At 43.2% G+C, this 25690-nt stretch overlaps 1 protein-coding gene across 7 annotated transcripts in view; it reads right to left on the minus strand.

Annotated features, from left to right (window-relative positions):
* Positions 1–345: 345 nt before the first annotated feature.
* The window catches only part of POMGNT2 (protein O-linked mannose N-acetylglucosaminyltransferase 2 (beta 1,4-)), a 31045-nt gene continuing 5700 nt past the window's right edge, over positions 346–25690 (minus strand). For 2 of the 7 annotated variants that reach the window (XM_064672037.1, XM_064672055.1), the window contains one exon: positions 346–2654. In XM_064672037.1, coding sequence (XP_064528107.1) covers positions 826–2562 — 1737 coding nt within the window. In that variant the 5' untranslated portion in view covers positions 2563–2654 and the 3' untranslated portion in view covers positions 346–825. Of the gene's footprint in view, positions 2655–6075; positions 6270–10812; positions 11033–11082; positions 11188–25690 lie in introns of those variants that run through there. The other 5 variants (XM_064672019.1, XM_064672028.1, XM_064672073.1 and 2 more) reach the window with 5 other exon arrangements.

Below are 25690 nucleotides of genomic sequence, written 5' to 3' on the forward strand. Positions count from 1 at the left end.
ACCACCATCTCTTCCAAACCATCCCTTTCCTTTCTCACTCACATGTACATAGCTCACAAAATGAGTTACACCTTAAAACACATCAACACAGAAAGAAAACATCTTAAAACACAGCAGATTATTTTATCTAGGCCACCCCTTCTACTTCTATCTCCTACTCCAGCCTTTTGCAATAGGAGTGCAGTAAAATCTGATTTTAAACATGAAGTTGACACTGTTGTCTCATTCTCTTTAACCAGAATATGGAAAATAAAAAACTACACATATACATATTTTACCACAACAACAGATAAATCTATCACAGTAACACTTTGACAAATAATAAAATGCAAATAAAAAATCGAGGAGGTTTACAGCAGTTTAATGAAGGCTCCAGTACCAAATCTTGAACTCAAAGTTACAGTCAGAGTTCTTGAAAAAAATAACTTACAACGAAAAAGCTGATGAGAATTGCCCACTTAGCCATGGAATTAACTGCAGTTCAATGCTGTGCTTAAATAGTCACCACACAATAGGAACAAATTTAAATCACGACCAAGGTACACACAATTCACTTCCATTCTGTTTTCAATTACACGTATTCAGCATGTAATTTAACCTCTGGAAGTTACTCTGAAGAACACAGAGGTTTCTCTTTTTTTTTTTTTTTAAACACTTACTGGAAATAAATACCATCTAAAGAATACACATGGAGTGCAATAAAATAGACACTTAGGCACTGGTACAGTCTAGTCCTCTTCAGCCCTCTACAAACTACAAGATGAGAAGTTTTAAACCACAGATGGAGTGGAGAGCAGGTTAGAGCTGTACAGGTAGTGCAGCAGTTTATGTACTACACAAGAGCACATTTGCAAAAGGTCCCAGGAGATTTTTGTTGAAGATGCAGCGTATCCACACCAGGTATATCGTGAAGGGCTTAATGTTTTCTGAGAAGGTGTGATTCTGATGGGACAATATATAAGGCATGTAAGTGTTTTCCCCTTGCTCTTGTATCCACACTTCGTATTTCACTTCTCTGACCTTGAGATACCTCAGATTCCAGGGGATCTGCCAGGACACAGCAAGTTTAGCTTCACTTGTGCCCTGGACAGAGGCCTGACACTTGGCATCCCTCACTTTGCCAGGGTAGAGGCTACCAGACCATTTCTGCTTCTTGAGTCCAGGCTTAGACTTCACAGTCTGCCTAATTGTGTGGATTAGAGATGGGATGTTCACCTTTGTGTCCTGGTAGGCACGGAACAGCCACTCGGGGTTGCGGCAGCAGAGGTGCCGTGGCACCTCTGTGCTCTTAATGATGCGCTCTTGCTCAGCCTTGTCCAGATGAGCAATGCCACCCTGATCCCAAGGTCTGTCCGGGTAGGTAACTGTGTCTTCCCTGTCAGTGTTCTGCCAGGCAATGTACTGCAGGTCCATGCCAGGAAGGGTTGCCAGGGTTTTGTAAGGGGTATAGTGTTCGGGGTTGATAGCATATGGAAAGAGCTCCACCACGGTGGCACCTCTTGGCAGGAAGAGTGACATGACTAACTGTGCCCCGTGCATGCTGAGCAGCATGGACGCGTTGCTGATCAGCCGGACGATGTCAGAGAACGAATGCTCCTCCAGAGAGACGGAAATGGTTTTCATCTGAAACTCCTGAGCAAGAGCCAGGATTAGTTCTGCCTCATTTAGGATAAGTCTGTTGATTGTTCGACTGAACACCACAATGTACTCCTCACCAGAGCTTTCCTCCAAGCTGATGTTCAGTTTCTGCATCATGAATTTGGTAAACTGCCTGATCTCATTACCAGAAACCAAGATGTTAGCCTTTGGCCCTTGTGGCTGGACAAATCCATACTGGTACCAGGTGGTGATTTTGGACAGTCCCACATACGATTTGGTAAAGCAGAGGAGCCTGCCCAGGGTTTTAAGCTCCTCTCTGAGGAGCGGCTGCTTGTTACTCAGTAACTTGTAGAGGTCAAAGTGAACACCTTCACTCCACCCTTCCATGAAGAAGAGCCGTGCCTCCAGATCTAAATCAGAGAACTGCTGCATGGTGTAATAAATTGGCAGGAGGTCATCATGAAAGACGTGCATCAGGTTGTCTGGGTTGAACCTGTTGGCGATCAGCGCCACATCAGGCACAAAGACTGGCTTTGGCATAAATTTCAGTGCAGCAGCTGGCAGCTCCACAAAGTTGAAGTACTGGGTGTTGTGATCTTCCACAGAGGAGAGGTCGAGCAGAGCTGGCTGGAACCTCCGTGAGCCCAGGTTGGGCAGCATAACCGAGGAGTTGCTGTGAAAGTAGACAAACTCCTCGGCCTCGGTAGAGTAGCAGAGGGACTCAAAGCGGCAGATGCGGTCAGTGTGCATCCTGCCAGTGCACACCATCCTGGTACCGTTCTCCACCAGTGCCTGGAGAGCTGCGTGGTAGTCAATCTGAACCTCAGAAAGTTCCTGAGACTGGCGTGTGAGGACCAACTCCTCTTCCACCATGGAGGCATGCTCGCGCAGTTTGATGTATTTCCACAGCACAGCAGCGAGGACGGACACGAGCAGGGCATTAAACACAGCTGCTATGTTCATTCTGTAGTTAGATCCTAGCAGGATGACAGGTGGGGAAGGCAATGGAGAGGGAACACATCATTAACATTCCTTGACATGGTGAGGGCAAAGACCTGTGGAAAATAAAACAAGAAGGCAACCATTTAAACATCCGATTTACAGCTCCATCATAAATCACATTTTATGGACTATTCAAGAGAGTTTAGGCTTTTTTCAGTAATTTTCCCCTCTACCAGGGAATGAAAGGAAAAAAGAAAAAAGTGCCAAAGCTTAACCCAAAACTGTAAAAAAAAAAAAAGCAAACAGAACTGGGAGTTGCTCTACAGGAAGGCTTCCTCTCTTATTTTCATTTCTATGCTTTTGGAAAAGAAAATGTAAAAGAGTTGAAGGATGAAGAATCTGTGAAGATCTGTCAGAAAAAACATTATGTACTCTGGGACTTGGGCTCAGCTGGTTTTTGCAGACCACTCCCACAGTGAGAGGAAAGAGAGCACTGCAATCACTGGGTCACTCGCAGAGGGGTTGGGAGACCAAGCTCCTCCTCTTGATCTGCCACGGGCTTTTTGTATAGCTGCAAATGTTCAACGGTGCCTCTCACCTTTACTTTGCAGACAATGATAATACAAGGAGTATTGCCAAGTACAGATTTCACAATACTCTAACGTAGAATGTGAACTAATGAACATCACATTCAATTTAATTTTACTGGGGGGTTGGGGGAGGACTTGCAGGTCTATGGACTGCCCTGTGGGAAACTCCCAAGTCATTTGGGCATTTCTTTGGCTGCAATCCAGGATCAAAGGCTGGGAACTGCCATCATCTTCCAAAAGAAATACTGGCATGGGAGAGAGGAGAGCTCTGGTCTTTATGTGAGGAACCGATATGTCATTAAAGTAATCAAACCTTCATTTAGTGAGAGTCTGACCTGCAGCAGCCAACTCTTATACAAATGATAAGCTAATACATTTGAAGGGTTTCAGTGTTGGCATTTTCCTACCCCCAACCTGAGAACCTTTTCTGTGCTGCTCCAAAGCCTCCCTGTTTATTTTTTTGTTAGAGATCCTGCCTCTGTTTTCTTTCTTTGTAGAAACACTACTGGCTTATATCAGAGTACTGATTATATTTTCAACTGTGAACTTCAATTGAGGTATTGATTCACCTACAGTATTTATGGGCTCCAATATTCATTATGCATCAAGATTCACTGCTAGTCAGGCTGTAAATAATTGCACCAATGGCTCACAGGGAACTTAAGGAAGGGAAATTTCTGGTTGGTATATACCCCATTAGACTGTTTCTAGCTGCTGTTTTTAAAGGTAGCAATTTTAAACTTCCTGTGATGTAAGTTTGCAGGGAGGGGGGAAAAGCAATGTCTTGAGCACACGTTCTGACATCCCAAGCATCCCTTAGCATTTTAACTGAGAGATGCTTCTTATATGGCAGAGTGGAGGAAGTCAGCCAGACATATTTGGGACCAAAGCAAACACCAAAACCTCTCCTGCCAAGGGAGTTCTTTAGAAAAAGAGATGCTGCAGCCTAAAAGCTTGATCCTGCAAGTTGGAATTGAATGGAGAATCATTTATGGAATTCAATGAAGTCATAAGGGATTCCTACAGCTTGTAAGATCCCAGCAGCCTGCAGGATCCATGAAGAACTGAAGGTATGTGGGAGTCTGAATAATGCCAAAGAAACAAGTGCTAGCTGTAAGCCACGCAAATTCAAGAGGTGGTCTCTGGGGATCTGAGCAACAAATTCATTTCAATTTCAGAGCAGCTCTAGCTACTCAAATGAAACAGAAATGAAGTCCACCTCCTCTGGCAAGTGGTCTGAAAAACTGCCTCCCTAAAAGCAAGCAGCAAATTAAAAATGGTGTTGTTTTGATTTCAACCATAGAAAAGAAAATGGGAAGGGACCCACAGTGGACATCTAATTACCAAGGCAGGATCAGTTCTCCATAAACCACTCCCCAAAGATGCTTCTCTATCTCATTCTTAGTACTCATGCATCTCTTCAGCCAGTCTCGATAGAGGCATGGAAGGACTGTCATAAACCCTTTCCTAACACTTAGCCTTTGTTTCAATTACAGCAATTTAAATCTGGTCTTGTCCCAGGGACCAAAGATATCCTGCAGAGACAAATGATGTCTTCTCTGTCCTTCTCTGTCAACTACTGCTCCTGATGGCTTTGCAACTCAACCACAATTGTTCCATGGACAGCCCTGAATGGAAACTCACTTGGGACAGAGGTACATCACTCAGGCTCTGCTAATGCCATCAAACCAGTTTTCAAAAAAAAAAATAAAAATTGATGGAGACAGACCTTAAGTTATTTTGTTGGTACCAGACTTTCAATGTTTCATTTGACTTCTTCACTGTCTTTGAAAGATGTCTAACTATATCATCCCTCTCTCTACATAACCTCTCCACTACAAACCTCTCATCTTGTGTGCACAGCTTTAAATGACTTCAGCAGCATCATTGAGAAAAGGACCGAGCCCCAGCAGCCACATGCAAAGCCTGCTAGTCAGTAAATGAAGGACACCTTTAACAAGCAAGTCCTCTGCTGCAAGCACACACTTCAAATGAAGGCCAGTCTGTGGGCATTGTTAAAGTTAATACTGAGGGTCAGAAGAACAAAGCACTACAAGTTCAATGGAGTCAATGCAAGTTGCAAGAACTTGGCAGAGGGGGGAAAACCACATGGCCTCTTTTATTACTCCATTATGGTGAGATGAGTGTGTATGTGTGGGTGTTTCAAAGGCATCAGAAGCCCGCAGTCCATAAAACCACCACTGATACCACCTATATTTCACAGGCATTTTGGTCGTGGAGAGCTCTGCCGACCATTACAAACCCGTTGAGCCAAACAGGCCTTCTTGAAAACATCCTCTTCTAATGTTTCACCCCTGACTGATTAGTTCTCTCCTCTCCAGCCCCAAGGGAAGGGCATAAGAGGCACTTCAGAGATGCAGCCTGATGGATGTGGCCAATGTTCAGAGGTTAGCAATTTTCATTTCAGAATCTGCTACAGCCATACCCACTAAATGGCTAAGAATGAACAACTCAGCTTTTTAACAAAAATCATCTGCAAGGCCCTGTTCCACCTCTTTCCTCACTGCAGCTCTTTCACTTCCCTGCACTTAGCTGAAGTGAGTGCATGTGCTTTAGCCAACCAGGTGTCAGGGACAGTTGTTAAATGCTAGCAGTGCTGAAGTAATCCGTCTTCATTTCTGTTCCTCATTGCCAGTTCCTAAATCCTGGTTCATGCTGCTTGGCTGAAAGCTGCTTTTGATGAAAGTAAGCAAGGGGATGTGGACAGGAAGGGGTGTCGCAGGCAGAAATGAGAGGAGAATTTCACAGGTACTCAGGGAACTGTCTTAATTCTTTGCCTGTTTTCCCACATTTTATCAACCACCTTTTTTTCAATCTGACACTTTCTGTAAAAACAGACCTTCGAGAACTAAAATTTTTGGTCCTTCAGGGAATGACAGAACATAAATAGTAACAAACAATCCCACTGTTTGCTTTTACATACCCAGGAGAGGCTGCACCAAGGGGGTAAAGGCAAGCAATCATTCTCCATGTCCCCAGGTTCCTCAGTCCCCCAAGCTGGGATCAGCTGTTAGGCACTGTGAGCAGCAGCAGTCCTGGGATGGGAAACGTTCCCAGGAGGCAGCAGGTAACTCCGGAATAGGTAAAAGTATTTAGTCTTCCACCTAAAGAGAGCTGCTTCATGATAAAAGAAACTTTCATTACTAAATCTCCCTGACAAAATGGGTCTAGACACCTGTCACTCCCCTCCCACAGCGTCACTGGAGAACATCTTAAGAACTGGAAAGCACTTGCAGAAGTGGCAAGCTGGACACACTGCTACCCTCTGTAAGAGCAGAATGCTCTGTGCTGTTTCTTTCTACATACAGGTCAGCATCTAGGCCAGTCACACCCCCAGCTGCCCACAAACTACCTCCTCCCCACCCCACCACACTCTTTGGCCCTCTTGCTTCCCAGTGACATAGGATAACCACGGCTTTGCTCCATGTGAGCAATATGCCCCAGTTACCAAGGAAATTGCATGGACTGACATTTTTTTACTCTCTGCTTTGAAATGCTAAAGCACCATCCTTCAGCACCAGGAGACACGACAGCTGACAGACCAGAGCCTAGCCAGAAGAGACGTGCACATAAAAGCTGCGCAGAGCTTCTTGCTGCCAAGCTGGCAGAGGGCAATGACGCCCCATGGGAGGGGATGGGACATGCCCTTGAACACTCCCGAGAGGAGTGGGCTGCAGGGGAGGAGCAGGAGTGAGAGAAAGAGGAAGAAGAGGCAGTGATGCTGACGGGACAGTGGGGCAGCAGACTTACAATCAGAGACAGGGAGTTCAACAAAAACACTGGCGTAGGGGTGGCTCATTATGCAGTGGAAATGAGAGCATGTCCTGAGGCTTGCAGCTCAGCCACAATGGATGCTGCTCCAGAGGCTAAGAGCCTGTGGGAGGGACTCTATTTTGGTCAGCTCATCTTTACTCTTTTCCAAAAGAGTTCGCAGGCATGAGGAATTTACCCCATTCTCTTCCTCCACCTCCACTCACTTAGCAAAAGTATCACAGTTTCATCCTCTCAGCCCAGCTACCGCCTCTCTAACTAGCACTGACTGCTGGTGAGCACATAAAGCCTTCAGGAACGTGCATCTGGTGTGTTCAGCAGGCACTTCTGGCACAGACCTCCAGCATCTTGCAGGTCCGTGGTACTCTCATACAAGTTTGGACACAGTAGCACCTTCTGCCTGTTACCTACTGGTCATCTGATGTTTTAAACATCCTCAGGAAGTGGGAAAGCAACAGGAAACAGAGATGGAGACGTGGCTCTTCATCTCTCGTTACCATGTCTAGGAGATCAGAGTGGGTGGGATGAGAGGGGAATTTCTACTAATAGCCAGTTGGCATAAAGGACTGTTTGGATTCATTTAAGAGATGAGGTCTGTTGTTCTTTTTTTAATTGTGAAGCTACAGTAGGATGAATCATTGAAGCTATTAATATGATGGACAACGTTCCAAATCTCTTCTCCATTTTAAAAATTAAAATCTAGATAAGAAATAGGGAGAAAAGCTACAAAGCTTGCAAAATAAAAAACAGTCACAAAAAAAGACATAAACATACATTAATAAAATCCCCAAGGGAAAAAGCTAAGGGTGACCAGGGTGACCAGTGTACCTAAAGAAGGATCCTAGTCCTGCAGGTATTAACAGAATGAAAAGTGCTGGTTTTGTCTATTCATGTTTTGACAAGCTTTTGTTAACAATGCCCAAGCATTTTCAAGGCAATGTTCAGTTTTCCAGAGATACTGCAGGCTAAAAAGCTTCACAAAATGGAAAAGAAACCCCACGAAGGATACATACTTCCAGAGAGCATCACCACTCTGTGCAGAGAAATGCCTCCTCTCATAGGCCAACTTGGGTTTGGCCCAGCTGACCAGCTCCCAGGCACAGCCTGCCAGTTGTGGCCATGGTATCCAAACAGAACCATCTCCACAGTTCCCAGAAATGCAGCATAACTGGAAGAGTTATGCCTTTGCCACAGGACAGGGAAGGAGTTGAGCCAGAGCCACGTGGCAGGAAATGCACAGGGAGTCCTGACCTTCTTCTTGTTATGGCAACACAGTGGGAGGGGTGGGAGGAGATATTCCCTCCTCAAGGATATTTTCCCCACCAGCGCTCCCTACCCCCAGATCCATCTCTAGCTAGACTGGCTTTCCAGGACCAGTACAGGAAAAGAAAGGCGTGCAAACATGGCATTTCACACTTCCCCTGCAAAATGTCTTCTGTTCTTTCTCCCATCCCTGATGCAAGAGGCTTAGCTAAGGATGCAATGTATATAACACATGCAATTTTAAATACCTACTTCATTCATACTCAAAGCTGAAGTTGCTAGAAGGCAACTTTCCCGATTGGAAGGAGGGGGAGTTAGGATTTGGCAGCCAAGAATTTGCTTTTAATCTCATCTCTGTCACAGATTCCCGCAGAACTACAAGCAAGTCAATCCCCACAGCCCCAAAAGCTGTTACCATCTTATTCACTGTATTTATTTAATGAGATACATATATCTTTCACAGTACATAGCACATTAAAGAAAGGATGGTGCACTGAATGATTGATATACTGGAACATTTTCTTTGTAAAAAGCAGTCAAGTGTAGAAGTGCTGACTTTTTAAACAGGAAAAGAGCAGATTCCTGAAGGGAGCAAACCCAGCAGTTAAAGATAAAAATATCATTAATGAAGCCTGATACAAAGAGGAGATACAAAAAATAAGAATATCTTAACTATGTAGTCTCAAATAGAATTTAAAAAATAGAGCCTTATTCAGAAAAAATAAAATCAAATATTACAATATATTAAAAAAAGTCTTACAAAAACCTTGTCTATAGACAGTTGTGATAAAAATTAGGTCTATCTCCAGTTTTTATGGTTTAGCCTAAGTGAGGAATAGAAAGCAAAACTGTAAATCTTTCTAAACGAGACTGCAACCAAGGAGATTGAGGCTCTGTGCAATGGTCCCTACTGCAAACGTACCTTCAATAGGAACAAGAGAATGCTGGTCACTACAGGACACCTACAGGCTGCACTTATGGATAGGAAATCTAAGCTTTCTTCCATTAAATTCAGAGTCTGTGACAGCTGGGACAGAAGGAGGTCCAACCTGATTTTCTTTTTGACTAGCGACCATTGATTTAATATTTGTTGATACTGCTGTCTTGATCTACAAAATAACAGGTTAAAAAAAAATTCCAGCACTAAGCAGTCAAAGCACAGAAGTAAGCCACAAAACTGAGCTAAAAGTATAAATCTAAAAAGAATACTTTTGGGGCTTTTAAGGTCCACATTTCCAAGTTCTCTCCTCCACCCATAATGGCATGGAGAATGAAAACCTTCCCTCAAAAAAACCCAACCTAATCTCCAGAAAATTCCCCTAGATAAGAGGCATTTCTGATAAACAAGCCTGAGGCAAGAGATGTAAGAAAAATGAGCTAAAAAACATTAAAAAAATTTTAAAAAATAAAAAAGGTACTTCTCTCAGCCCTCAAGTCTTCTCCACATTCTGGCAGTCCCAAGCCTAAAGATGAAAACCTGAGTTACTCCAAATAACCACGGCTAGACAGAGGGGAAAGCTTAACAGACAGAGTTCATTCCAGCTGATCTTTGTTCACCCGAGAATCCCATTGAAACCTATCAGGTTATACTGGCATTAACAGCTCTCTCATAAGAGTAAAAAATCTCTCGTTTTGCCTGGTCTCTTGCTTTTAGTCTGTAAGCAAGATACCTTTGTCAGAAAAAGAGGTGTCAGAGAGCAGCAGCTTTATCTTACTTCAGTGGTCTGCCTGAAGTAAAGACGGAGTGAGGGTGGCAGAAGGGAAAATTTACCAATGCTGCAAAAGTGACTTTAAAAGAATATGATGTGAAATCCCAAAGTACTGAACAAGATGAGCTTCAGCCACTCCAACTGTGCCTCTGTGCTCTAGCTGCCATTTGTTTTTCTCTGTATTTTATCTATCCTTTCTTTCTCTATTCTCCAACAGGCAGAGTACCTGTGTTATTTTGATACTGGGACTGGTGCTTAGAAGCATTTACAGCCTGACCTCTCCCTGCTTCCCATCAGCATGGTGCCCAAGACTGCTCCTGTGTGCTGCAAATTCTAAACAGGAGCCAAAATTGTTGGGAGCACAGCACAGCCAATAAGAACATTGAAAATCCCTCCTTGGCTACCACAAGCTCTACATTAACACGCTTTTAGGGGATGGTAAAAAAAAAAAGTAATCCCATAGCAGCACCTGTCCAATAAAAAACACATTTCTGAAAACCAACAGAATTTGGTTCAGCTCACAGATGTTTTCCCCATGAGACTTTTGTTTAAAAACGATACAGCAAACCACTAGTCAAACAAAGAGGGACTACAAAGACCTGGGATTACAAATGAACTACTGCCTCCCTTCCCACATGTGCACAGGCACAGAGGAGAGACTCAGTGTGAAGTTGCGGGGAGGGGGGAGCAAGGAGATATCATCAAAAACATGCTAACCTCCCCCCCTCCCGAAGTACACTGCAGCCAGGACTGCCAGCAAAACTGAATTCAGAGCCGTATGTGATCAGCACAGCAAACAGAGCACAGTTACAATGACACCCAGCAAAGAAATGCAGTAATTCAGAGCATCTGCAACCTCTCTAGTCTTGGAACTACTGTCACTGGTAGATCAGTGTTTCCAGCACATGCACGCATACCTGGTGTTGCTAAATAACAGGAAAGGCTATCCAGTGCCTCTCTCTCACAGGAGAAAGAAAAAAGAAGACACCTTAAGGCTATGCTTTGCAGGGGAACGAACACTCTCCAGTCCTCTTCTTTCCTCACCACCACAAAGAAAAAGGCAAAATCCTTTCTATCGGCTCTCGGCACCGTAACCCGTGCACCATCTGCAGCCTGAGCTACCTTTCTCCCCCAGGTCTGAGCATGCTCTGTCCGCCGGCAGTGTCCTATCGCTCCAGCTGGCTCACCTCAATTTGTTAGCCTCCCAGAGGTCAGCCTTGCATGCAGGATGATTTGCTGCAGTATTCCCGCAAATCCCCAACGGGCAGCCACACTGAAACAAACACCGCCGTGCTGCTTCACGGAGCTGAGCGTGTCTTGGGAGACAGGCGGCAAACTGGTTTGGGGAGGGGACACGCACACACACATGCATTTTAGAAATCCTGCTTTTGAGTGTCGTTAATGCTACTGTTACTCCAAACACATCACACGAAAGAACAATAGGAGAGAAAGGAAAAAAAAAAACACCTTGCTGGAGGACGTGAAAGCCTTTTGTCATGCTTTCTAGCAATTCCCTTGGCACCAGGGAAGCAATTTCCCAGCTGTGACGGTCAGCAAACGGCTTGGTATTGAACCTGGCTGTGACTGCCCTCCTTCAGAGATCCAGGGAACAGTATTTTCAAAATAAAGTTATCTTTTTCGGTGGAAACAAGTAATTCTTAAATACGAAGGCACAGAAATGATCCTGAAGCTTATGAAAGTCTCTTACTGCACACAAGCTGAAGGTCATGGAGGTGAAAGTGTCTTACACCAATCTTCTCAGCAGAGCTTGAACCTGTGGGGACTGAGCAGCTTCTTGAAGACAGTAGCAAATCAGACAGTACTCACCGGGAACATTTCCAGTCGTAATCCCACAGCAGGATCTACATGGGCATGATAACCCAGCTTTGCCCACAGCATTCACCAAAGGCTTCATGGCAGGAAGTCACATCACTGAACATAGAAGGGAAATTCCAGCCTCAGGGATATACTTGCAAACAGATCACAAGCAAACATACAAGGCTCTCCGTAAATGTGTTGACTGTATATTTGCAGGACAAATCTTGTTGACTATCTGTGAGGATTTTTCCCTTAAAGTGAAACCTAACAGGTGAAATAAGAAGGATGAAAAAAAGAGGAGAAGTTCTGTAACACCTCTTTCCACCCACTTAAGGTGGACTTTGAACTACAGCATGACCCTATGCCTGTCCTGAGAGGATCAAAGGGACACTGGTCTGTCACAGCTGTCTGGGGGAAATAAATAATAAAAAAAGAGCAAATAGAAGAGAACCTGCCCAGTGTCTCCCCCCTGTCCTGTTAGGACTAAGGATATCCAGAGACACACTTCTCTTTTTAGACCATCTCACTGGCCCCTGGCCCCTCTGAATACAAAGGTGCTGCCTCATGTGGAACAAGTCTGATGTTTTTCCTCTGAATTTTGAAAGTCAAGGAATGGAGGTTAGATTTGTAGCTGACTTCACTTGAGAAAACACATCTTGACTTTGTGTTTTCTGCACTTCAGAAAGCTCCACTGCATGACCTACCACTGCTGCTAACAGAAGCCTTTCCACTGACTCTACAGACTTTCGGCTGTGTTCATGGGACCCTTGATAACCAGAACATGCCATGTCTGATGTGTATTTTAGTGGGGAAGAAAGGACAACATATAGAGCCTGGTCCTCTATCTATGAATACGCTTCTTCCCTACCAATGGAATGAGTTATATGCATAGATTTCATAGGTACAATTTATCACATCACATAGAGTTGGATAATTTAATCCCAGTCCTGAAGAGGGTCCTGTTGTCAATCTGCCACACCACAAAGTACAAAACTACATCATTAAAGTGGAACACACACACACACAGAGCATAATCAAATAATTCCAACTACTCTGAAATAATAACTGTCCATTACTACTGCACCATAAGGCACTAAGTGTGGCAGTTCCAAGCTCTTCACAGTCAGCACCTACTGCAAGTCAGTGAGGTTTGAATAGGAGGTCTTGGCTCAGAACTAAGGGTTTGATAAATATTTAATACCTCTCATAAAGGGCCTTCAGAAACAGCACCACAAAAGAAATAGAGTTCATGTTTTAGAACTCCTAAAAGGCAGTACAGCACAAACAAAACTCATCAAGCTAGCAAAGAAGTCTGAATAGATCCCTCTTGGTTTAGAGCTGACAAAGCGCAGGTAAATCATTATTTACTGAATCTTTGCCTTGCACATGTATGTTGCCTGCATCACTCTGAGTCACAGCATTTATTATTTATAGTCCCAGAAGGACACTCTATAAGAAATTGTTCTTCCTGCAGTGCTTTTGAACCAAAAGTGCATCTCAGTTTGAGAGCACAAAAGAATTTCATGCTTGAACTAACAAAAAAGTCTTTGTACTGATAAGTACAAAAGGAGACAAAGGAAGCAATTGGTATGTGGACACCAAGACTGAGACTCCACACACAGGATGACATTTTGATTCTGCAAAAGCTAACATTAAAACTCATGTCAAAAGGACCAGGACTTCAGCGAAATATTGAAAATTCCTAAGCAAGAATATACTTTGACAGGGAAAAAGGTATTTTTGGAAGAGTATCTCAATGGCCAAACGTCACTTCGCTCAACTGTGTTAAGCATAATATTCTTCCAGGCTTAAGAGATGTAGGGCACAAGTTTTAAAAAAATCTTAGGTTTACAAAGGCATAAGTATGATCAAACATGTTTTGCACACACACACACACACACACACACACACAGGTTACATCTCAACATCAACCTGAAATTTACAGATATTTATTCTCCTCCACAGATATGTGCGTATTTTTTACATATAAAATATATGCTTGCTTGCTATGGGATTTTGTCATACTAAACTATTCACTCTAATAACCCCTCCATCCCCGCTAGGAACTACCTAGCAGCACTGCAGGGACATACCAGGCTGCTCCTGCCACTGTATGCAATGTGTGTGCAGAGGAATGGCGTGGGAGAGTCACCTGCTCGTTCCCAAGGCAGGAGACGGCTTCAGTAGCTGTTCTGACTCAAGCCAGGTGTCACTTGAGCTCTTTCAAGTTCCCATTTTGTCATCAGTAATGACAGGTCAGCAGGGTGACAGAGATAAACCAATTCCCTCTCCTACAGCTTTGCCAACTGCAGACCTGCAAATGTAATTAGTGCCAGTGTGTCTATAAAGGAGTCTGAGATAATTCATGCTCCTAAGAGCAGCTTGGTAAGTAAATGATGTTCACCTAGACTGACATGAGAAACCAAGGGTAAGACATTGCCTGTGAGATCCCTGGGTATGGCTCATGGCCTCACCCTGGTGCTTCCCACAGCCATTACTTGTTAACTGTTTTTGCCTAGGTGGCAGAAGATCATCTGCCCTCCTCGGACGACACTTTAATATGAAGCCTTTATCACCAAAACCTCATCTGAACAAACACATCTCCCATTTTACAGAGAAGACTGAAATTGTCAAAGGTATCTGTGTAGAATGTATCACACCAGAAGGCACAACAGCTTCCTGGTAAATATCCACCAACAATCAAACCCTCTTGTGTACTCCAAGCCTGTATTCATCTCCATGGACTCCAGGGCTGAAGATAGGAGCCAGCCTCCATGACTACAGGTGACAGTGTAAACATGATAAAAGATAGAGAGGAATAAGTTATCAGCTCTGTCACTGTTGCTCTGAAAAAAAGCTGCTGGAGTAGCAGCTACAAGCCTGACAAACTCTGCTCCCAACACACCTTCCTCCCATCTTCTATTCCCACCACAGTTGCCATGCAAAGGGCCACGGAGCCTCCTGCATATCTGGCAAAGTCTCCCATGACCACAACTTAGCCTGAAGTTGGAGGTCCTGCCAGCATGGACTTGTCCTGAGAAGGCTGGAGGAAAAGGAAGAGAACCCCTTCTTCCTCTCTGTTGAGACAAACAGGGTAGTCAAAACCAGCAAGTCTCACAGATGTCTTAGGAAATTAAGATATTAATATCACAGCAAAATACACCTGTTGAAAGGAAAAACACCCTTGAATGTGAACATCGTAGGGGTGCCAAGGTATGCCAAAGAAGAGACATAACAGAAACGCAAAACTTGCATTTTAGGAACTGTCAGGCACTTAGATCTATGCTGTGAATATATAAAAACTGTGTGGAAGTATCCGAAGGATAGGGCCTAAGATGACCAAGAATTTCACTGCCTTCACGGGATTATGCAACTGGTTTGGAAGTGGGCTGCTGTTTTTCCAGAACTGTTGAGAACTTCAGTGATCTTTGTGGGTCCCTTCCAACTCAGAATATTCTATGATTCTGTGATAAGATTGTTCCCTGATGCTGCCTTTGCCCTAACCTTCCACTTTTTGCTATATTCAGAGCCTTCGTGCTTTCCTAAAAACCTTGGAGAACCAAAACCTACAAACCAAAGTCCTAGTACTTCACGGAAAGAACTCCACAAGGAAGCAGCAGTAGCGTCTACAATTTTAATCAGAACAGCAATTTCGATCCAAGCCGGAGTGTGTGCTTCAATTAGCCAGTCTCTGACAAATGCCCGGAGGTAGCCAGAACAGCAGCATGACAGGAATATAGTTCAGAGCCAAGCTAAAGGAGAATCTAAATCAAATCAGGGGAAATAAAAAGGTTTACTGCCATTTTGAGTCTCGTAATTGCAAACAGATTGTTTTACCTCCAACACCCCCTTCAGACACACCTGTAACTCCACATCCTCACATTTTAAAGGGATGCAGCCACCATACAACCCAAGCCTATGACAGTAACAATATTAACACAAATATTAACAACTGATAGGAGCACAGTATCACAGGATAACCCTCCCCTAGTGTAACCACTTAGACTGATGCTAAGGGAACTCAAAAAGTCCATGTTCCGGGTAGGGAGCATATCCTGGGGGTGCTAATATTCACATGAAAATTCAGAATAGAGCATAAAGTCTCACAAATCATATAAGATAACTTAGATGGGAGGTAAAAAAAAAAAAAGGGGGTGTTTCCTGACAGCATAGGCCATAGGACTGAAAAATATTTGCTGGCCAACTTAAATATGTAATTAAATTTTTTTTTTTATTAAATACCCCAGTCTGATTTTCCCCATGGAAAAGAACAGTTCCTATCTTGTCCCTCATCTGAGTACAGTACCATCAGAAGGCCCAGCAGAGAAGTAGTAACATGTGGCTGTGGGCCAGGCATTTACTGTTTCAAATGTTGCTCTGAGGGCTACTGCTGTTACTGACAGGGGGGAGAGAAGAAAGCAGTATGAATCATCTTTCTCAGCTTCAATGTGAACCACTGCATGCATTAGAGAAAGTGTGATGAATACACTGAATTACTTGTACAAACCCATTCCAACTCCTCCAGGTGCCATATGCAACAATTTACAGTTCAATAGCTGGGAAGAACTTCTTCATGCCCTTGTCAGTTTGAAAATTCATGGAAGGACTATTGAATCTAGGCATATTTATCAAGGGCACGGCAGTGAGAGGAAGAGGTTCAAGCCTGATTTGAGGTTGGCTTTTTTGTGTGTTTTTTTTTTATTAACATGCTGTTATATTTGTTGGAGTCGTAATAAAAAATAAGGTGGTTAATTGATCCCACCAATAAATCAAGGCATCATTTCCCTACTACCCTCCTTGTGACCCCACTCGTGTGGAGGTTATAACACCCCCAGAAATAGCTGATATGACATTTAATACATGCAAGAAGGTGAAAGTTTCAGAGAAAATGCAGAAAGTATCTGTTGGAAGAGGAACATCTGCAAAACTACTGACACAGCTGCTATTCAGTGGTGGACCTTTGTTGATGGGAGGTTTCTTACCCAAGCCTGCCACAGCAGCTCATTTCTGTTCCCCTCCTTCCTACTGACAAGATCTGCTGCCTCTGTTGCATCAAATGCTGAGTCAAGTATTTCACAATGAGAATCTCTTCAAATAACTGAAGTGTAACCTGTCACTGAGAGAAGAGCAACATCAGCCTGATAAACCAACTGCTGCTTAAAACAGCTCCAGTTAGAAACATCTGCCCTCATTCATTTTGTACAGCTTTGGATCCACGTGCTGATATTTGCAAAGCCAAGAATAGAGTAGTCTTTCAGCTACTTCACACTGTATTTCAAGACATCAAGGGCTCTCCAGATAGCTTCCTACATTGGAATGTGCTTTTCTACCTCCAGGCTTCTGCTGGCACCGCTGCTGATGCAGCCTTTCCCTGCAGAAGCCACCTAGCCATTATGAGAGTCCTGCAGCACTACCCAAGCACAGGCAAGGCTGAGCAGGTCTGAACCCTCTCACTTGCAAGATGAGCCATAGTAAGGGCATACGTGCTGTCATACCCATCATCCTCAAAGAGGAAGGTTCTTGTGACCTTGAAGAAAAGATAAGACTAAAAGATACATATATATTGGCCATAGGCAGTGAGACTCATTCCAGGTCTGGAGGGGTCAGAGATAGAGGACATTTATCATCACAGGCAGAATCTTCCCGCTTTGGCTCATCCAGCTTCACCCTTTCTATGGCAGAACGATGCGCTTATAATCTATCCTGGAGGCTGACAGGAACAATCTGCTGAGGTAGCCAAACCATCTTTCCAGGCAAAGGGATTAAAGCTACAGCCACAGAAAGCTTCTCTTGCAACTAGAAAGACCCAAATCTGCACCTGTATTAATGCAGCAAGTATGCGAAAGGAGAAAGCACCCAAGTCAGGGGCTGAGGACTGACTAGAAAACAACCATCTTGCCAAGGGACACAAAATAACCACCATTTTTTTACCATTGAAGTGATGAAATGCACCAAACTGAAAACCAAAATATACATAAATAAAAACCCTCTTCTCTATTTTGTTTGAATATATTTAATACTTAAAAATAAGCATGTACCTAACAGTGTTCCAGTGTGACAAGACATGCACATAAATTAAGCAAGGACTAGAGATCTTTGTGTATAATAGCTTGATTTATGACCTCTGTGCTAAGTATATATATACAGGTATGTAATACATATGACTGTTGCAAAATTCATATAAAAGTAAGACAGAGACTACATTTTTCTCCTAAGTTTATACCCACATTAAAAGAGGACTAATCAGTGGCTTTATAAATCCAAAGAAATTGATTTGAATAAGATTCTCAGCTTTAGTTTTATACTTTGATACAACTATAACACACTCAGAAGCCAAGAAGCTGCAAAGCCATATATAAATGTGCATGGAGCTGTCCCAGGCAACCTTACAGGAGAAGAGAAGGTGAGAGCAACTCCAATCTTCATTTTCTATTAACTCTCCAGTCTCTACATGAACATGAGTAACAACCTAAGTAGTAAAGAACAAACAGCCAGAAGCAAGGAGCAGAGGTAAGAACAAATCATTAAAAAGTGATAAGCACCAAGGGCCCTAACTTATCTAAGGGCAGTAAAAATGGAGACACAGAGAAAACCACATCATTTCTTCTCAAAATGAATCTGGTCATATAGTTTTAGTGCTGAGTAAGTGACTGCCTCGATGCAACACCACAGTGTCTATTAGAAAGCAGAGTATTTCATATATGCTTATATTTTCCCAGGTGTGTCTCTCCCCTCCTTCTAAAAGAGGAAATTACACAGCATATTAATCTTTGTGCACCTTTTTATTTTTCACCCCTCCTCCTCTTCCCTCCCTTCACTCCTCCCATCCGTTGTGAAAGGTAAGCAGGAAAATATTGAAATAGAAATTGAAATAAATGACAACAGCAGGAACAGCCTGAGTCTGGTTTGGCTCACAAACGTGAGTTTATGATATTATTGAGTCAGTGCAAAAAAGAGGTCATGAAAGTGCTGTCACACACCTTTCTGGAGAGGGCTTTTTGTCCTCATAGGTACAGATGAAAGGCTCATCTGCTGGGGAAACTAATCTTCCAGTGCAAAGGGATTTCAATTCACAAACCACCAACATCACACTCAATTTACATTACAGGTGGCCAGCCAGGAGAGGGGAAAACAACAGCAAAGTAAGACACAAAGCAATTCACAGCTCATTCATTTCCAGCTCATCAAAGGCTAACCAGTGAATGTCCCATGCAATGGACTGTGATCATTCTGTAACTACATTTGACTGTCTGCTTGCCACGAGCAAATGCAAAACCACATCACACGAAGGGAATCATTGACAATACAAAGCACTTCCCTTCTGAAGCCCCTACACCCAAACTAAAGAGGGTTTTTTCCCTGAGACAAATGAAGGGACAGAGGCAGATGATTTCAAATATCTTCAAGGCATTTCCAAAGACTGTGCCTAAATATTCCATTGGTCACCAGTGATTCAAAATTCACATACAGTTTAAAACTGCAAATGAGTCTGAGTTTAAAGAAATCAGGGTCTAAACTCTCAGTTGGGTACCACTCCTAGAACAAAACACAGTCACACTAGAACACCACTGCAGGGAAGTGTTATTCACAGAACAGTGTGTAAAATTTGGCCCTAAAACATAATGGGTGAAATTTTAGCACCAAAAGAAATTAAAATCTCTCAGCATGGCTTTGAGAAGAATGTAGCAGAAACATCCCAAACAGGCTGGTTTAGAAGACAGGAAGCTGAGAAGGGAGAGCAAAGCTTATTTTTCAGTTGTTAGCCGTAAGACTTTGTAAGAGGAATCTTTAAAAAACTATATGGTCTACTATCCGAGAGCATAACTAGATAAATAAGGAAGATCTGCGTGCAAGCCCACTTCATACAAGGGGTACATAGAGCACAACCAGGAAACTCATTAGAATTCCTTGCAGTCATTAAAGCATGGTCCTAACATCTACAAAGCTCCAAAGTGAAGAAAGAGATGGTTCTCTGAAACAGAAGTCACCTATGTCAAATTTACACAACAAGGACTTGCAGTCAAGGACTCAATCCCAGTAAATTCAGCTCCTCTTTGCTTCTTGAGCAACAAAGAAGCCAGCAGATCAGACTTGAGAGACATCTTTCCCTGCTAATTACATGATAACAGTTTATAACAGAGATTGTATCGCACCCACCATCTCTAGAGAGCAAAAATACATGCATAATCAAATTGTTAAGGTAAAAGAGTAAAAAGATGGAAAGGCAATTAACACCATTACAAAGAAATCTTTGCAACAGAAAAATAAACCATTTTTACTGAAAATTACATTTTCTCAGTTGAACTTAGGCAAGTATCTGGATAGTGCAAAACCCACTTTTTCAAAAATACAAAAAAACCCCTTCTGTTATCAAATAAACTCTTATGCCTCTCACCTTTAATCCCAGGCTCCATATACGCCATCCCCACATAAGAACCAAGAAATCCTTGCTTAACATCAAAATGCCCCTTGGCCCCTTTTTACTCACATGTGGCCTTCAGAACATCTAGCGGCTGAAGAAGGGGCTTCTGGATGCAACTGGGCAGAGAAGTCCTGGTGTCAGTGACTACCTAGATCTCTGTTTCAGTTTTATAAGGCAGAGTCAAAGGCCAGAGGGGAGGAGGACACTTGCATGTGTGTTTTGAAAGGAAAAGCTGAAATATTTTACAATGGAAAAGGGAAACATCAGTTGGTTTGGATGTAAGAATTGTGCAGCACAGCCTCTCACAGGTATGACAAAGAAAGCTTTGGTGCCCGAGATTATCAAATGGCAACAAAAGCTGCACGCAGGATGGGAAAAGTTAGTGAAACTTTTCAGCTGTCACTGGAAAAAGCTTTAAGAAATGAAGGGGCAAATTACTGAGCCATTTGCTTACTTAGCATTTGTAAGGAAAACTTCCAAGTTAAGTCCAAACAGCCAACTATACTTAAACTCAGGTGTGTCTCTTCTCAAACCTAAACAAAAACAACCCAAAAGAATTAAGAGAACATAGGACTAAAATAAAGGGAAGGAAGAGAAGAAACAAGTAGGAAGGGAATAGAGAACAGAAAGATGACGCACTTGGACAAAAGATATACAGCAGAGGAATGTGTAACCTTCAAAGACTGCTGTAGAGAACAAAAAAGACCAGGCAGGGAAATTAAAAACAGAGCTTTCCACTAAAGGACAACCAGGAAAAGACCCAGATAGAGAAAAGATCACAGAATCATAGAATGTGCTGAGTTGGAAGAGACTCATCAGTATCATTGAGTCCCACTCCTGGCCCTGCACAGGACACCCCAACAATCACACCGTGTGCCCAACAGTGTTGTCCAAATGCTTCTTGAACTCAGGCAGGCTTGGTGCTGTGACCACTTCCCTGGGGAGCCTGTTCCGGTGCCCAACCACCCTCTGTGTTAAAAAACCTTTTCCTAATATCCAACCCAAACCTCCCTCAACTCAGCTTCACGCAATTTCCTCGAGTCCTGTCACTGGTCACATGAGTGAAGAGATCAGTACCCACCCCTCTGCTTCCCCTCGTGAGGATGTTGAAGACCGCAGTGAGGTTTCCCCTCAGTCTCCTCCAGGCTGAACAAACCAAGTGACCTCAGCTGCCCCTCATATGGCTTCGCCTCCAGACCCTGCACCATCCTCGTGGCCCTCCTCTGGACACTCTCTAAGAGCTAAATGTCTTTTTTATATTGCGGTGCCCAAAACTACACACAATATGCAAGCTGAGGCCACACCAGTGCAGAGCAGAGCAGGACAATCACCTCCCTGGACCGGCTGGCGATGCTTTGCCTGATGCTCCCCAGGACATGGTTGGCCCTCCTGGCTGCCAGGGCACTGCTGACTCATATTCAACTTGCCATTGACCAGGACCCCTGGGTACCTTTCCATAGCGTTGCTCTCCAGCCTTTCCTTCCCTAGTCTATACACACAACCAGAGTTGCTCCATCCCAGGAGCAGAATCCAGCACTTGCCCTTGTAAAACATCATAGGGTTGGTGAGAGATTGCCCATCTCTCTAATTTGTTTAGGTCTCTCTGCAGGGCCTCTCTGCTCTCAAGGGAATCGACAACTCCTCCCAATTTAGTGTCATCAGCAAACCTACCTAGTATTCCTTTGAGTGCTGTGTCCAAGTTGTTAATGAAGATGCTGAAGATCTAGACCCCTCTGCCTGCTGCACACGGCCATCAGCAGCCAGAAAAAAACCAGCTACCCTCCTTCAGCCACTTTTGCAAGAGATTTCTTTCTCAGGCTGGTGGAGAACAAGCCAGTGTATAGAGTTTCAGTCCAAAGGCTTTTTACATTGGGCAGGAGGGAAAGAAGTTGAATTGTACATGATTGAAAATGTCTACATATTTCCCTGTTCACAAGGGAGGGAAAGCTATGCACTCCCATGTAACATCCTCAGTCTCTTCTAACGCTTCCACCCTTCTAGGCCAAGGCGCTGTGCTACAGACAAGGTGTTATTAGCTACTACAGACAAGCTGTTGTTCTGCTCATGGTTAGCAGACATGGGCAGAGTGTGAAAAGCAAGGAGAAGTGGATGGATGCATCTGTGAGGCAGCAAACATCAAACCATTAGGGTTTCCATCTACATCAGTTCACGCCATAGAGTCAAGGACAGTAGCACAGAAGAGCAACTACTCTCAGACTACTCTTCCAGGGGATAGGAAAAGGCTCATTTCCTTATCCTACTTCAAGCCACTAAAACAAATCAAACTCCTTTCACAGAAAGAGCTTTGCTTACGCCACTCAGTGTGGTGCCAGGTATGCACCAATGGAAGCAACGTTTATGCTTAGATTTAAGGATGTACCTAACTCCTAGCTGGATCAGCACTTTCAACCACACATCCTTGTAGGCCAAGGATTTGCATTCTTACACATCTTTAAACTTTCCAGGACATGTCATTTATCATTCTGACTGTGATAAAGGATGGCAATACCCTGCTCATTTATCTCGCTCTTAGTACTCTGCAGAAAACAAAAATATAGACTTTTTAACAACGAGGTAGAGGACACCACCATCCCTCTCCCTCTCTGATAATTTAACTATAACATATCGCCACCAGGCTTAAATTAGAAGAAGGGAGAAAAGAATGCAAAGGAAGAGAGGAAAAAAGTGGGGGAACTGACACTTACTGCAGTAGAAATAAACAAAATATCTATTTACAGATCACATATGAAAAGAACATCTCTATTAAATGTGATTTCAGAAGAAATGACAAAGATAAATCTATGTGAAGTTTCAGGTAATTCAGCCAAAACATGGAAAATACACATTACTCTGAGTTTATGAAGGGCTTAGTTTTATCAGTACTATTTATACACACTGTCTTGGTTCATTTTAGACATACTGAAAGATTTTAAACCAACAGACTTGAGCGCTCACTGATTTTAAAAGACAACAGCTCCCTATTTTTTAACATGTTTCTACATTATATATGGGCTGTGTACTCCTCCAGACAAACAAACCCTGATAAATTACGTTCTGCCTCTAGCCAGGCACTTCAAGTAATCTCCACCCTCCCACCTCCTCATCACATGAAATAAAGATGAAGACCAAACAACGTCAGTCATAATGCAGATCTGCTCAACCTCCACCTCTACCTGAAACAACACAATACATGTGTTGAGATCTTCATCAGTCTCCACCCACTAGAAGCTGAAATTTTTGCTGCAATGGGCTGAGGCAGCTCCTGAGAGGGTGCTGGCTAATACACACCCTACCTAGCCAGCATTAAGCGAGACTGCATCCAGCTCCTCTCACCAGTTTCTCCTGGTGGGATTGCTCTCCTCCCTGACTGACTTTCTCTTTCATGCCTGGATAAGTGGTTTCGGCTGCACCTGCAGTCTGCGATACATTTAACCAGCAGCACAGTGTGCTCCATGACCTGGCTGCTCCCCAGCCACGTGCCTGCAGGAATGCTGCCTGGAGCATTAAGCCCACTGCATGTGCTTGAGCGCACACATCCCATTTCTGACCTGCTTCATTACCCTTTTCTCGGCAAGCTTGCCCAGAGTTAATTTAATGTGTTTGAGGACTGAAGACCAGCCTCGCCACCATGCAGTGCTATCAGATATGTTACAGGCTGAGAATCTGGCCATATTCCATCCATGGGGTTTCCTCCAAAGTCCCCTTCTTCTGAAAAGAAGGGGAGCTGAGCTGATGCTTGATCAGTATGAGAACAGTGCTCCATCCAACACAGCCCACCACAACCAGAGAGCTCTTGGCACACCCAGTCTTCCCCTACAACAGCACAGGAGCTGGATCATTTCCAAATCTCCTGATCTGATACTCACAAAGTATGGAACGAGATTGGAGTACAAAACACTATCCCTATATTCAGGCTCTACCGGCCTTGTCAGCTTAACACAAGGTCTGTCTACAGCTACAGAAGGGCATTCACATTCCCCAGGCCAGGAAGCAGCACTGAGGAGACACAAGAATAACTAGAGGCAAGTAAATACTTTCCAGCTTCTTCCTTAGCAAACTGCAACAAGAGTCCCCTGAGCCTGAGGACTGTCATGTTCAGCTTCAAACCCCCATGGAAGAAAGTCTCTTCCTTTCCAAGGGTGACTTCCAACTTCATCAACGGTTAGCAGGATGTAACGTTCCAGAGGCCCAGTACAACCACCACAACTTTGAGAGAGAAGAGGGGGACAGTCTGTGTCAGAACCACATCTGGACATGCCTTTGCACTGCAATCCCATCTCTGTCTACAAACAGGCTTCCTCCCAACCCCTTCAGAAGTCCCTGTACTGTGCTTTCTACCAGTACTATATAAACTAAAAACCTTGAAAGTTCAAACACAAATCACTTCTTTTCTGATCTGGCCAATTAAAAAATGAAGAATGATAACAAGTTGTGAAATTTATCTTGTCACCAGCCTAATTGCTACTAGGAGCTTCAGATTATGGCAGAAAAAATGAAGAGAAAACTGAAGTGCTTATAGCTTGTTCAGATTCTGGTTTACAAAGTACAGCATTATCTTTTTCATTGTGTGAGGAAATGCAATTGCACTGTGGACCTCTACATCAAACCCCCCCACTTTAATTAATTATTTGAGTATTAAATCAGCAAGAAAAGAATTACTCTAGCTATTTCAGAGTTGCTTATTGCTTTTATACATGTGATCTGTCTGCAAAGGTTAATACCAATTTGTCAAAAATGTTAGTTCTTTTTACTACAGAATTATTATGGTATTAGGATTAGGATATCGAGATACTATGATTATTAGGATACCTGGTGGTATCCTAATAAATACAGAAATGTTTTGAGATCTCCTTTCTGAAGAGGGACTGGGTAAGGATTGAGGAGTAAAGGAGGAAGAAAAGGCTCCAATGTAAGTAGGTGTGAGCTTGTCTACAGATGGAGAGGTAAGGCTAGAGAAAGATTGAGGAATGTAGCGTCAAAGAGAAAAAAAAATCAACAACAAAACTACGAGTGGACTACAAACATTGCAAGTACAGTACCCTAGCTGCACTTAGATGCATTTGGTTTAAAGTTACTCATTCACCTTTCTTCACTCGTTCACTTCTTCACTAAAAAAGTCACCCGTAAGTATCAGAAATAAAATCCCGACAATCAAAAACAATCAGAGTTACATTTTTAAAGCTAATTCTGCCCCTCTCTTCTTCCCCCCAAGCTTCCAACTTCCCATCTCAGGGCTGTCAGTAGCTGTCAGCAGATCATATGAGAAATTCATCTGAACATACAACATAACTTGACAGGCAATACATCAGAAAACCTAGATGTGACAACAGCAAATTCCACCAGATGGTCCTGGATCATATCTATCTATTGAAAAAAGAAAAAATTGACAGAAAAAAAATCCCAACCACAGAAAAGCAGAACTGAAGAAGAAAAAAAAATAATCTGGTATATATTCACTGTTTCACCCTTTGTCATATCCATGCTAGAAAAGCAGACACACAATACCTCCAGCTTGTCCTCAACAGCTTGTCCTGTCATAAATATCTATATGTATA

The sequence above is a fragment of the Pseudopipra pipra genome, chromosome 1 (assembly GCF_036250125.1).
Source record: "Pseudopipra pipra isolate bDixPip1 chromosome 1, bDixPip1.hap1, whole genome shotgun sequence".
Classification (NCBI taxonomy): domain Eukaryota; kingdom Metazoa; phylum Chordata; class Aves; order Passeriformes; family Pipridae; genus Pseudopipra; species Pseudopipra pipra.